General features: G+C 28.6%; 1 protein-coding gene across 2 annotated transcripts in view; it reads left to right on the top strand.

The window, feature by feature from the left end:
• Positions 1 to 10,224, top strand: part of LOC107448605 (GTP-binding protein Di-Ras2) — a 160,297-nt gene extending 150,073 nt beyond the window's left edge. For both annotated transcript variants that reach the window (XM_016063869.4, XM_016063867.4), the window contains exons 3-4: positions 2,716 to 3,041; positions 7,099 to 10,224. In XM_016063869.4, the coding sequence (XP_015919355.1) occupies positions 2,739 to 3,041; positions 7,099 to 7,584 (789 nt within the window). In that variant the 5' untranslated portion in view covers positions 2,716 to 2,738 and the 3' untranslated portion in view covers positions 7,585 to 10,224. The remainder of the gene's footprint in view (positions 1 to 2,715; positions 3,042 to 7,098) is intronic.
• Positions 10,225 to 15,430: the final 5,206 nt, after the last annotated feature.

The following is a 15,430-nucleotide window of genomic DNA, read 5'->3' as shown; positions in this document are numbered from 1 at the left end:
AAGCTATATTAAATTCGTATTTCATGGACATAAAACTTATTCGTAATGGATATCTCATTAATAATATTTTCTTATATTATCTTGTATTGATTAAGTTCACACTTTATTAACTTATTATTGTAAATTTATCAGAGTCGTACTATTTCGCATGAATTTTTCGATCTACTGTCTATCTATCCCGAGAACTCCTCATGACTGAAAGTCTGAGGTCATCAGTTTTTTTATAGCAAGAATAATACCAGTTCTAATGAGGGAGAATTAAAAAAAGACATTACTGTCCCAACCAAAGCCAATATTAAGTTATTAAGTACACACTCTTGTTCAATCTTCATAACCACAGAAACCTTCAGCGCGTGAGTCTGTTGTCTGGAGGAGTTCTTTAGATAGCCTGACAGTAAGTTACCACTTTTCCGAAATTGGTAGATCAGAATGATCAATGTGCACAAACTAGTAGTAGGTCTATGTGACGATTTCTATGGAACGGATAGATTTAAATGACCATATGAGTTTTTTTTTTTAATAAGTTACTCCGTATCTTAAAACGATTTTTCTTAAAAAATATATTGCATTAATTAGAAGCAATAGATTGTAGTAATGGCAACATGCTTAAACAGCTTATCTGACTGTCACCAAAACCAAATTATGGAGAAGTGTTAAGCACGTTGACATATTTTTCCCCTCTGGATGCTTAAATAACAAAAGTTTCCTTTTTGTTTTTATTTGAACATAAATCATGTCGCAAAAGTCTCTAGAAGTCATTATTCTTCAAAATCTCTTCTCGTTTTTTAGAGATTAGAAAACTTTATTTAAATTCAATAAAATGTCTGAAAAATGAGTTGACAGTAGACTTTTATTTATTCGCAAGTGAATGGAATTTTCTACATAACAAATGATCAGCGATTTTTCGCTCTGACTGTTTTTTCTCATTTAATCGTAAAATAGAAATCGGTAGGGAAAAAGCAATTTTCTTCTCTACACTTTTTTCCAAAATGTCCTAGCAAAGAAGGTAGAAAAAATAGTCCTTTTCACACCAAAAATATTTAAGTTTAGCTCTTTTTATTTCAAAAATTCCTCTGTGTAAAGGGCACAATGGAAAAACATTCACGGAAAAGTATTTTTAAAACACAAAAATAAATCAGTCTGAAGTGTTTTAAGGTTTCGATGTTTTATTAAAGAAAAGTTCAAAAAGGTGGAAAAAATTTCTTAAGTTTTCTCTTTAAGTTTATGAGAACAATTTCAAAACTGTTTTCATTTTATAGGGAAAGGCTTAAAACTATTCAAACAAAAAAAAACGAAATTCATTTGGGAATAATATTAGTGAATAAAAAAAAAATTGGGAGTTACATATTTTTATATAGATTGGCTATCATAAAACTCCTCCTTATTTTTTTGTCTATTTTTAGTAGTGTCATAATTTTTATTCTTTGGTAAAGCAAACTTTCATATAATTTTATTTTTCATCAAGAAATTTCTTTTGAAGTCCTCAAATCAAGACTTTTTTTAAAAAAAAAATCTAAAATTCGGATACAAGATTAACGATTGAATGTAAATTCAATCGTTAATCTTGTATTGTATATTATCATCTTTAGATTAACTGTCATAAATTGTTTCTTGGCATTAAAAGTTTTGTTACCCTAAAAAGTATGATGTTTACTTGAAGAGTAACTATATACACTTCATATAGTTGGAAAGATAAAATTTTGTTTCATATTTCGCCAACACTAATTTCCATATTAATTCTTTTGCTTTCCTCAAATGATTGTCCTGTTGACTATATTGAGTCTATTTCTGGAAGTTTTGGATTAATATTATTATTATAGCAATCGTTATCAATATTAGAATTTATAGCAATCGTTTATTGTTGATTATTAAAGACAATAATGAAATTGTATTAAACATTTATGGAAATCATTTATTGTTGATTATTAAAGACAACAATGAAATTGTATTAAGAATTTATAGAAATCGTTTATTGTTGATTATTAAAGACAATAATGAAATTGTATTAAGAATTTATAGAAATCATTTATTGTTGATTATTAAAGACAACAATGAAATTGTATGAAGAATTTATAGCAATCGTTTATTGTTGATTATTAAAGACAATAATGAAATTGTATTAAGAATTTATAGAAATCATTTATTGTTGATTATTAAAGACAACAATGAAATTGTATGAAGAATTTATAGAAATCGACTGTCATGTTGAGACCACAATGAATGTATAGAAAGCGATTGTTATGGGTCAATAGAGACCATAATAAAATTATACTTATAATTTATAGAAAGTTATTGTTTTGGGTTAATAGATACCACAATAGAATTGTATTAAGAATTTATATAAATCGGATGCTATGGATTAATAAAAAAACAAGAAGCAACAGAAACAAATGACAAACGTTTGGTAAGTTTTCATAATTCAGAGCGAGATAATTTACGTAGGTTTAATATAAAACAGGCTCTTTAATTCAATTACTTTGAATTTTTACCTAGTAGTTTCGATTACAAATTTTTAACTTTCAACAGTTTGGTATCAACTTTATCTAGTTTGGCATCAAAATGTTTTCTAATTTAGTATCAACTTCATCTAGTTCGGTATCAAAATTATTTATTTTGGTAACAACATAATTTTGACTAAAAAAAATAATAAATTTTTTTTAAAACTCCGTACTTATAATTTCCTAAAGTAAATATGTCTTTCTTTTTTTCTTCCAGAAAGATCTTGAAGAAACTGCAACATGGCTGAGGAATACAGGATAAGGTTGGTCGTCCTAGGCGGAGGAGGATCGGGTAAAAGTTCCATAATAAAAAGATTCCTCTTCAATTCCTTCTGCGAAAAGCATCGGCCTACTGTCGAAGATCTTTATTGCAGAGAATTTGATCTTGAAGCTATGACCCTTAAAGTAGACATTTTGGATACAGCTGGAGATTTCCAGTTTCCGGCGATGAGAAGATTGTCGATAGCTACAGCACATGCATTCCTTCTAGTTTATAGCATTGACAGCGTAGAGTCTTTTAACACTGTGAAAATTTGCTTTCAGGTATAGCAGGACATTTATAATTATAATTTGAAACTATGTCACTTTTAGTAAGCAAATAAATTTTTCTACATAGTTTATGAAAAAAAAAATGAAGAAAAATACATGTGCTTCATAATTTCTGAAATACTGCAAAATTATTTTGTCTGGAAAACCAAATTGGAATTCACTGTTTGAAATATGATGATATAAACCTAAAGTATAAAAAAGTAATATAATGTGTTATTAAAATACACACATGAAGGTATTTTAGACCCTATGTTATCATTAAAAGTGACAGGAAAGTAAAATCTTCAAAAATTAAATCATGGTGAGAAACTGGTGATTAATGGCGATACATATTGTTGAACATTAGAAACTATTTTGGTTAAAATAGTCTGATCAGGAAAATGTTCAATCTGAAATACATATTTTTAATTATAAACATTTTGTTTTAAATACTATTATTTTTACCTACTTTAAGCAACCTATAACATGAGATAAGAAAGCAGATGATTATTGATTATTTGATGTTATTGATATTCAAAACCACCGACTTTTTTTTCTCCTTTTTGCCGTACGTTACACTTAATTTTGGTACTCAAAAACTATGAAACTTAAAAAATTGAAATTATGAAGGCTTGAAAAATGTTGTAGGAGTACAATGTAATAAAAAAAAAGAATTTGGATATTAGTTCAAGAATATCTAGAAGAATCTATAGAATCGGACGCAAATGCAGAGTTGAAATTTGATGTGTTGAAAAGTTTAATGTCATTTTTAAATGTATTGCAATTTTTAAAAAAATTCTAATTCGTTTGAAAGTTATTGCAATATTAAGAGATTTTAATTGAAGAATTTTTACTGCCCTTTTTTGTTCTAAATAATAACTGTTTACCAATTTTAAAGATAAACGTATTTATCTCTCATGAGATTTTTATTGCTTAAGCTCACACTCGACTTGATTTCAAAATCAACAATGAACGTTCATAAAAAAGTGTACAAAAAAATAAGTGTATGAGACTTTTGATGTTGCCTCTTATAAATCCTAATATTAGAATCAAAAATTTTAAAAAATAAAAAGAATCTATTGAGATAAATACCGTTTCCAATTTGAACAGTTATAAAATGTACAGGAATTAAACAAAAATATGGAAACACTTCTATACTAACTCAACACTTTACTACTATTGTGTCAACAATATTTATTTTAACAGCAAATGTTTTGGAGGATTTCACGTATCAAAACTGTTGACATAATTTGAAAGATCACGCTTCTAGCTTTTAGAAATGGCATCCTTTCTACCTATGCTAAATTTGGAATGATCAAAGTGAGTAAATAAAGTTAATAACTTCTTTCTAGCTTTAATACCAGCATTTTTGAAATCCTTCTATTGGATTGCGATATTTATTTAAAAATGATTTAAAATTATAGTGATCTTGACAAAGGATAAAAGCTTTTAACTTCCTACGCTTATTTTGCACTGGTGAAAAAGACACCATTTATAAAAGCTTCAATTTTAATCTTTCAAATTGTTCCAACGGTCTTGCGACGGAAAACCTTTTAGAACATTTGCTGCTATAAGAAAGATTGTTTATGTGGAGTGTTTCCATATTTTTGTCCAATCTTTGTAGGTTGCCTCGCGACGACTCAAAGGATAGAGCGTTCGCCTTTCAATGAGGTGAACCGGGTTTAAACCTCAGCAATGGCTGATCGATAAGAATCCGCATTTGACTTGCATCAACCACATTTCTGACGTGAAATATCCTCGGTGGGAGACGTATCATGGGTTAGAGACCCCCTGTCCGCTGGATAACCGTGGGAGGTTCTCGTGGTCTTCCTCTCCATGTAACGTTAATGCTGGTTAGTTCCATCAAAAAAGTCCTCCACGAAGGCATATTTCTCGCAGTATTTAATTCAGGAGTTCTCTTGTCTTCTGAATTGGGTTCGAAATTACAAGGCTACAGAGTTGAACACAGTAGTCGTAAACCCAAGCAATCGGATCGGCTGTTCAACGACGGTTATGAAATAGAAATCTCTGTAGGTTATCGTCATTTGCAGTTAACAATTAAAATTACTCTATTCTGATTTCTTCCTATTATGGCACACGATTTGAATTAAGTATTTTTTTTCAAGTACAATTAAATATTTTTCAAATCTCAGTAACTGTTCATTTGGTTGCGATTAACATAATAACAAAATGTTCTTGCACAAAACCGTAATTATTATACAAACAAATGATTTTTTTCAAAAAATTGTCAATTTTTAAGAATAAAAAAATAGAGATGATTGGAGGTAACTACTAGGGTTAATAAATGGATTCTTAGTAAGTTAAATGACTTTTGGCAGCTATGTAAAGTGATGATAAATAATAATTACAACTAAAAACTATTGTGGTAAACTAAACTGAAATAGCCGCTACCTACAATTTTAATCTAAACCAATAAATAAACAATACATAAATTTTGTTTCATTGAAAATTTTTTTGATTGTTCCTAAATTTTGTTTCATTGAGTTCGAACTGTATCAACTTTTAAAAAAAATCTTGAACTGATTTTTAAGATAACCTTTACATAACATAAAATAATCATAAAATATTAATGAAATATTTTCGATAATCATGAAATATTTTCGTTCAATTACATATAAACTACGAATATTTTTGATTTTTTATGGTTTTTAAACTTTTAAATTACGAAATAGATGTTGGGTTTTGTGGTTTAAAAAAGTAATAACTTCAAATAAATCCTAAAATTTTGGAAAATTATTGTAGGCACGTGCCTCCTGTCCCCTCCCCTCCCCAAAGCTAAGCCAAAGTGCAAAATTGAAAGACATTCACCGACAAAATTAATAAAGCTAAAATATTAAAATTTTTTTTTATTTATCAGTCTTCCCAGCGGCAGCTGAAACAAAAAACTTTTTTACAAGTTCATCCCAACAAAATAAAAATTAAATGCAATCAAAATCATTTGGTCTAAAGTTATTGCTCGAGGCCAGCTCTTGGAAATAAAAAAAATTTCCACAATCAAGACCTTTTCTCTGGTACTTAACCTATTTCGGTGCAAACTGGAAAGACCAATAACCACAGTGCCGGCAGTAGTACCTATATTAGTCTATTCGACACCTGTTATAAATAACACTAATTACCGTATTACCAGCAGTACTAATTATCAAAGCATCATCGACGCTAATAAAATTATGGCAATAGTTTGCGGTTTCCCTAAACGAATCAGTAGCTTTTCTCCGTTTACTTTACTTTTCGGTACATACATTTTTATTTATTTCAATTAACGCTGATTTTAAATTATTAAATTCTTTAAAAACATATTTTAAAATTAAAACTATAAACAAAATGAACACTTGTTTTCAAATAACATTGGAAATATTGATTCTGTAACGTAGCCACGTTATCCGCGTTGATCATTGATCTTGTAAGAGAATTTTTAACCCACTGACGATTCTGCATTTAAAAAGCTGTATTTTAAACTCCAGTCTTCTCCGCGTAGAAAACCGGTTTTCCTATGCTGATAGATAGGGAGATCGTGCATAGGGGAGAAACATTCTCCCAATTTTCCTATTTGATAAACCGGAAGTTGGTTAAACATTAAGGAAAGTACAATAAATTCCTAAACAAAATTGTTTTTAGTTTAATTTATAATAATTGCTATTGCTAAAGCATTACAAAAAATTCACTTTTCAAATATTTCTCTTGTACCGACTAATTGAACTTTTTTAGATCGGAGTCTATAATTAATTTTTGTATTCGATGTCCAACTTTCAGTAACCTCATGCAAGTGTTCTAAGAGTATCTAGACACCGTTTAGATACAATGACCCACAAAAATACTCAATTAACAAAAACGAAATGTTGACAAAAGTTGCTATAAATCTAAACTAAAACGGAAAGTACATTAAGAATAAGATTTTAATAGTGTTCATCATTTAACCACTTTTAATACGTATTTACCAGACTCTTGCCATATAAATAAATTTATAAGCTTCACGTAAATACGATTTTTGTTTTGTTATCAAACATCTCATTAAAATATCATTGAAAATTAGCTATTTTTTTCTTTCTAACAGGAAATTAGAGAGCAGAAGTCAGATTTCCAAGAGGTGCCTATTGTAGTGGTTGGTAATAAACTAGATATTGGAGAGAGTAGTCGAGCCGTTCCGAAAGAGGACGCTGCTGAATGGCTGTTCTGTGAGCTTCCGAGGCTCCGTGCCAAAATCCTGGAGTGCTCAGCGAAAGATAACACCAATATCAAGGACATATTCCGAGCTTTCTTACAGTTATCTAAGTTACCTTTGCCAGCTGAAGGTCTAAAGCGTCGATCCAGCGCCCATGCAGCAGCTGCGTCCAACTCCAACGGAGCTACAAATCGTCTGCAGGCGGAAGGATCCACTCCTGAAGAGGGACCAGCCAGTCCTCTTAAACACCAGAGAAGCTTCAAGCCAAGAAGCAGAAGCTTGATAAGGCGAACAAGTAAAAAAATGCAAAAAATGAAGGATGCAGCAGCAGCTGCTCACGGTACTACTGCTAACATAGATGATTGTTGCATATCATAATCTGTTTGTTTGATGATGATATCCGAATACGGGATCAAAAAGGATGCGTACGAATTATCAATCTTTCTATGTCATTTTAATGTCAGGCTTGTTATGCTGCAGTTCAGTAAGTATTTATATGCGCCAAAAATGATTTTCTTTTGTTTGTGGAGTGAAGATGGGTATCTGGTTATGGATGGTTTAAGAATGGGTAAATAAAAGCCATCAGTAGAAACACCTAACCCACTTCTTACAGCACTTGAAGGCGTCAAAAATTTATAAGCTTTGTAAACAAAGTAAGTATGGCTCGAAAATAACAGCTTTAGTAACAACTGAAAGTGAAAATTATTAAATCTCCCTTAATCCCGCTGAAAAATCTAAGAAGCTGTTAAGCTAAGAAGCTAAGAAGTTATTTAATAAAGACTTCCATATAATACTTAAAAACCATATAATGACATCCGTCTAATGTCATCCATATAATGACATTTAAAAAACTTATGAGAATATTTTTTCAAATTCTGAAGCAGAACAATTTTCGTATGTAACATTATAATATTTTCTGTTCAGTTGCAGTCTTTAGTCTTGAAATTATAAATCTTTTCGTTAAGGATTGAAACAGTAAAAAAGCCACCTATTTTCTGTATTTTCCTACCTGGATTTCAGTTGCAGGTCTTTGATTGTTGATTCAACCGTACGCTTTCCACTGTAGAATTTTTTTCTTCTCAAAATGAATTTGCAATAGAAACCTCTTATTAGCATCTCTGTTTACTTTCTTTTAAAATAAAAGAGAAAAAATTTCAGATTTCAAGGCACACTAGAAAACATTCTTGAGTAGTCTTCATGGCCTGACGGAATCAATAAATAGCAAACATTATATATATTATGGCAAAAACTAATATGACTTCAAAGTCTTAAATAAATCTCCTCTTTCATTAGAGTAAAATGTAGTTTTTGAAGAGGAAATTCAAATCGTAATACCAGATTGTAATAATAATTGTAATATATATTGTAATTGTAATATTAATACCAGTATGATTGAATTCATAAGATTGATATTTTCGCCGCATCCGAAATCTTTGGAAAACATCGTGAGCTTTCTGAGATTTTTGTACTGATAACTTGATTTTTATTGAATGTAGTGCAGCAGAATGCAAAATAACGGTTTGTACATGAAAGCCATGGCAGTTATTTATTTCTCAGTTAGTTTTAACTGAATTATATGTATGTGTTATAAATGGTGCCATTATTTGTTAAATAGTATCTCAATTTATGTGAAAGAATACTGTTACTTTGTGTTTGAAACTTACTGTGCTATTAGCAGTTCTATAGTTATTAGTGTCTTTCTAGTATCGTGTTTTTCCGTTGCTTTGTTAACGGAAAAAACAATGTAAAATATGTTACTTTTTAAATGATTTATTTTTTAACGCATGGAAACTATAGTTTTTTATTGTATTATCTCTAAGGCTTCTTTTAAAGTTTAAATAATATTTCGAGTGAAAATGCTTTTTAAATGAATTTTCTCTTCTTAAAACGGCTATTTGACTATATATACCTGAATATAAAAAATCTTGTTCCTTAGTTATTTTTACTACTATATTGCCTTTTTAGCTAAACATTGAAACATTTCTAAAAACATTGAAATATTCCTTATAATCCTCTAATTAGGCTTAACCGATAAATAATTTTGGAGCTTTAGTGTTATATTTAGTTATTGGTATTAATCGTATAACTGTTGTGTAAAGAATACGATGTTTTTTTTCCTATATACAGACAGAAAATGTCTATTTAGTATACGCTGCCAAAAAAAGTTTCAGTATAGTACAGAAAACTCATAAATTTGTATAACTTATCCATTTTAAAATATTAAAATACTTTGAACTGAAAATTTAATGTTGTGATTTATCATCAAAAAATATTGATATTTATGGATATATCGTGATAAATTTCCAATTTTACTAATTTACTCTATTTTTTGCATTTGATAATATTTTAGTTACGCAACTGAAAAAAAATTCTTTTTCAAAACTGTTTTAAGTTATACATATCTTAATTAAGATATTTCCGACAAGTCACTGTCAGGATTACATCGTTGCGATTAATTATCGCTATATCTTCGTATTCGATAATTATTGAATATTTATCATATTCCATATTTATCGTTACCGATATTAAGGATAATATCACATTCCGCATTTTTTTAACGATAACGATCAAAAAATTATTGTATTGTCGTTATTTATTGTAAGACATTCATTAAAACTTCACTCTAAAATATCGTTAACACGTTATTAAACGTATCGATATATCCCTATATTTAGCTTTACATCTCTAAAGAGGATTGCTTTCATTGCATTTAATTCAGCTTAACTAAAGATACTTTTCTTGATATAATTAAATAAACATCTAGATTTTATTCTAACATGGTTTTAATCATTCTTTAATTATTATTTAGGAAAACGTTATTTATTTTCTTATGCTGATTACCTTCTTTCAAACTACAACGCATGCAGCCGGCTTCTTAATTTGGAAATATTTTTCTCTTTGGAATAATGCGCTTCAATATTTTTAAATATTGTTAAAAACCAAAGCCATATCACTATGCCACGTCTAATATACGTTATATTTTAATTTTTAAATATTTTTATAATGAAAATATTTGCAAAAAAAACTATTTTCTTTCATCGGAATTTTTTTTTTATCTTATTTAAATTATTTCTTTTATTTCGAAGATTAGATATTCATATCATTATAAACCCTATTTTGTTGCAGTTAACATTTTACTCTTCAATAAACTAAATATCGCTCATTTTTTTACTAAGAAGCAAATCTTTAATTCTTATAACTATAACATATGTACTGTTTATATACATGCATGGGTAGATTTGTTTTATGTCTATATGTCTATGTTTACATGTGAGTTTTAACTGTTTTAAAATTATCTTTATTCATTAAAGTACTCTCAAAATCCTCGGTCTAATAATATAAATAATACTAGTGTTGTATGTTAATGATTGTTTTTGTTCAAAATATTTTATTTATAATTATTCACTTTTTTAAAACAAAACAATTTTAGTAATTTCAATATTATCAACAATTATCACCGACAAATTCGCATACGAAGAGCATCAATCGTCATAGAAGAATTAAATAAATTTTATTTACATAAAATGTTACAAATGTATTTCTCTTAAAAACATATAATAAATCTAAACTATTGTTTTTTCTATTCTTTGAAAAAAAATTATTACATTATTACAACATTTTAAAAAGATTTTTCTAAGTCCCTAGAAAAGTATTAAAATCCTTACAAATTTAGTATTTCATTGCGTCAAATCCATAAGTTGATTTTTATTGACTTAACAAAATTAAAGTTTTTTTACAGACCTTAATTAGTTCAATAAATGAAACTATATAATATTGTAATTATTAATGCTGATGGAGAACTTAATTTAAATAATGCACAGTTTCTTCTCTCAATTTATTACAAAAATGGAGCGTTCAGCTCATAGCTTAGAATGAAATAAAAATTTACACGCAGTTTTATTATTTATGATAAATTAAAATAAGCAAGTCAAAATGTACTAAATAAGCTTTTTACTAAAACAACGCTATTTTTAAAAAAGGCAATTTCTAAAGTTTTACTGAGACAACTATTGAACAGAGAAGACATGGACTTAAAAATTTTTCTTTTCGGAAAAATGGTATATAAATAATAATAGATAAAAAAAAATTTGAGTAAAACAGACGCAAATACAGCAGATTCGGAAATTTATGATAATCAACTGATTATAAAAGGGAACAATTCTTCTTTCTGTTGCATTAAATTTTTTTTAACAGATCTTAGATACTATTGTATAGCTCATTTCAAATCGGTAATTGGTTTTTTTAAATGATATTTATAGTCAATTTTTTGTCGAAATGTAAAAGTTAAAAAACGTTGTATGTAATAGGGGATCTCATAAATGTTGCGGTAAACAACTAGAAAAATTAGGGCGCAGCATCGGGATCAAAACTGCAAAGGAGCCCATGCCGGGATATGTCATCTCACACCGCTATCCGTATCTACAAGCTGTTTCTTCGTGTTCTTCTAAACAAGCCATAATAGGGAAGCACTTCTATCCGATGGGCCGGGATGGCCTGGTCAGTAGGGCGCTGGGCCCATGTCCGAGAGTTCGTGGGCTCGAACCCCGCCGGCCGAAGACTCCCCGTGAAGTAAAGTGACTGATGCACGTTAAATCTGTCGAGTCGCAAAAGTCCTCCGTGTTCCCATAACAAACCAATACCTCTGGGGGTACTGGATTGGAGATCGATCGTTCTCTGATTCAGGTCAAAATTACGATTTGTGGATGAATGAATGGATGTATGAATGGGTCCGCCCTATAACCGGGTGCGACGTATGGTGTGGCAGAAGTCGAATTCTTGGCCATAGATGGCGCCACTGGCAAACAAGAACAATCGCACCCCCTCTGCCTAAACAGACATACCTCAACAACTCCTATCCGATGTTTCGGGGAATGGGTTCCTATGCAATTTTAATTCTAATGATGTGCCCTAACTCTCCTAGAAATTTGTTGCTACATTTATGTGACCCCCTGTTATAGATATAGTTTTTAACGTTGTACATTTTGACAAAGCAAAATGACTAAAAATGCCATTTAAGAGCTTGTAGCTTTATTAAAAAAAAACTAATTTCGGATAAGAAATCCCCATTTCCGAATTAAACAGGATCAAATATTTGAATAAATGCAACAAAAAATGTGTTCCTCATTGTTACTATTTGGGTTTTTTTTCTTCTTTTAACCAATATTGGAAATCGCGTTTTCTTCTTCGTTTTACGTTCGTAATATTTTTCCTGATATGTATGGATTCGTAATATTTTTCCCGATATGTATGGATTCGTAATATTTTTCCTGATATGTATGGATTCGTAGTATTTTTCCTGATATGTATGGATTCGTAATATTTTTCCTGATAGGTATGGATTCGTAATATTTTTCCTGATATGTAGCGTAAGCTGAGTATATTTTTAGAATCCTTGTCCAAAAGTATGCACAGTATAAGTACTAAGAAAAAAAAAGAAAAACAATCGTAATCAAAGTTTATTTATTAGGTTTAAAACTAATGAAGATGGCGAAACCAAAAAACATCAAAACTAGCTTGAATTCTCCCCCCCCCCCCCAGATTCCTCCAACAACCTGACTTTTAAAGTTTTCTTTTCCTCATTTGAATATTGGTTTGATGTCCCTCTCATATTGTATACAAATTCTAAAACTGTGCATTAAGGTTGGTGAGTGCAGAACATTCTGTATTTCTTCAATTTTTATTTCAGTTTTATCATGCTTATGATGTATTATTTTTTAATTAATTTTTTAAAAAAAATGCTTTCAAGCATAAAATAAGTTCCAGTGTGAATTAAGGATTTAAAACTTCTCTCTCTCTCTCTTTTTTTTTTTTTTTTGAAGAGAAGAGAAAAAAATATAATTTATGAAACGCACTCTGCTTGTCCCAATCTAAATGAAAAACTAATAAATCTTAATATTATATAAGATTTGTTAAAAAAAGCCACAAAAAAAAAACCTCGGAGTCTCAAGTCTGAGACAGAAATATTATAGATTTTATGCACATTGATGTATTAACGACCTTCGAGTGTTATAGGTCTTCTTGAGATAGGAGGATATTTACCATTTTATCTTCTTGATAAATATGAACTTTTGGCATTCTAAACTAATAATAATAATAAAGCATATATCTTTCTGAAATATTCGAAAATGAATTATACACTTTTCAAGGAATATAGTTAATAAGTAAATTTTTTCCTTAAAAAATAGATTTTATGATTTTTGCTTGCATAATAATAACAGAAATATTTTAAAACCGTAAAATATTTATAAAAATTGCATTTTATTTTGAACTAGATCTAAAAATCAAATTTTGTTCAGCTAAAATAATAAGTGATATATTTGTTTTATGTTTGTTAACTTTTCAGTTAGGTGTTTGTTTTTCTTCGATTGAAATAAAAAAAAATTATTTAAACTAAACAAAGAATATATCAGTGGTATGATAGAATCTACCTGACAAGATTGAAAAATATTAACAATAGATTGAAATGCTGAATTCAATTTATCCTTTTGTTACTGTATTTTTTTTCTTCTCGCCTATTTGTCTAAATCAGCGACAAAGAAATATGCGCAAAGTAAACAATGCTAAATTTTGAAACTTTTGTTATTTGAATAGATTAAAAATAAAAGTGAAATACAGAAGAAATGATAAACAATTCTATTTGCATTTTAGAGACGTTAATGAAATACAAATAAAATATAAATAAAATATATAAAACATATACGAACAATGCTTACTATAACAAGAAATATGTTTATTTTCATTTCTAACAATTGTTTTTACTCCAATTTACGTATTTAAATGTACACATTTAATTTCCTAAGAATATTTGATATGAATTTAAATCAAAAGGGAATTAATTGAATTTTGTTTTCCTTTTTAAGAAGCATAACTTGTCAAATTAATGCAAAGTATTAAAAAAAGGTGATCCCAGAAATGAACTCTAAAATTAAATTTAAATATAATTTTTGTCACTTGACCTCACGATGTAAAAATCATTTTATATCATTAGGACTAATAATATAACTAACAAAATAAGATGAGATAATACGATTAATTAATCATGTTTATACATGCAGCTATAGGTAATTTAAAACAAACACATTATTCAGTATCTTCAAACAATAACGTATCTTTCCTAGAAATATTTTTATTACCTTTCTCAAAACCGCCATAAATGAAAGAATTTTTCACGAGAATTTGACTTAACTATTTAAGTCCTCTTTTTCATTTTAAAAATGTCATTCTTAAGCTCCTTAAAATATAAAGCAATTTAGCATCTCAAAAACACTGTGTATTTGTGAGTGGACCACTATCGCGAGCTTTCTTAATGCCTTTGAAATTTATATTTTATAAACAGCTAGTATTGCACATTCATTGTGTTGTAAAAATTTACATATAGGCCAATTTTTAAAATTAGATAAGAATAGTTATGCTTTAAATTATTAAACCAATATTCAGCAAATTAGTTTTTGTATATTATTTAAGGATAGTGACGTAGATTTAACGGAAATAGAATTTTCTCTGCTACCGTTTTTCATTCACTATTATGCGAATTCGATTTCTTACCATCTATTTTATTCAATAAAAGTAATAACTTTTGGAGTACGATTAATTCATTGTTGTTTCGGCAGCATTCGTAAATAAACTATTATATAAACTTACTAAATGCTGTATACAATTATTTAATTCGTTATTTTGCTAACGAGTTGCGGGAGAAATATGAACCACACTGATCTCTGATCTTCATAAACAGAGAATGAATGATTCAACTTCCGTTTTACATTTTATATATCCAAGAATGCAAATATTTAATAACACGAACGCATTGTTTAGTTTATAAGCTACATTTAATCTAGTAAAAATAAAAATTATACATTTAAAATGCAACTGTAAGATAAAATAAATGATTATATGTAAAAAAAATAAGTTTTGATCACGAAAAAAAAAGAAAAGTTAATATTCGATTACAAGTAGTTTCTTAAATATGATGACTGCTATTAATTTTTGAATTCTGAATCTATATTTGAAATTGAACAATAAAATATTGGGGTTTTTTGGTGGTATGTTTTAGTGTAATATATGATTTAAAAAAAAATTTAGTTTTAAAAGTAAAGTGACATTTTTAGTTTGATTGACATCGTTTTTATTGAACATCTAAAACTAATGCATTTGCAAGAGGCAGTCAATATACAGCGAAGGTATTTAACATTAACTATTTAACAAATTTAAAAATCATTTCTAAAAT

The sequence above is a fragment of the Parasteatoda tepidariorum genome, chromosome 10 (assembly GCF_982258835.1).
Source record: "Parasteatoda tepidariorum strain Cologne lab strain chromosome 10, Ptep-v5.0, whole genome shotgun sequence".
Taxonomy (NCBI): domain Eukaryota; kingdom Metazoa; phylum Arthropoda; class Arachnida; order Araneae; family Theridiidae; genus Parasteatoda; species Parasteatoda tepidariorum.
This window is presented reverse-complemented; position numbering and strand designations above follow the sequence as displayed.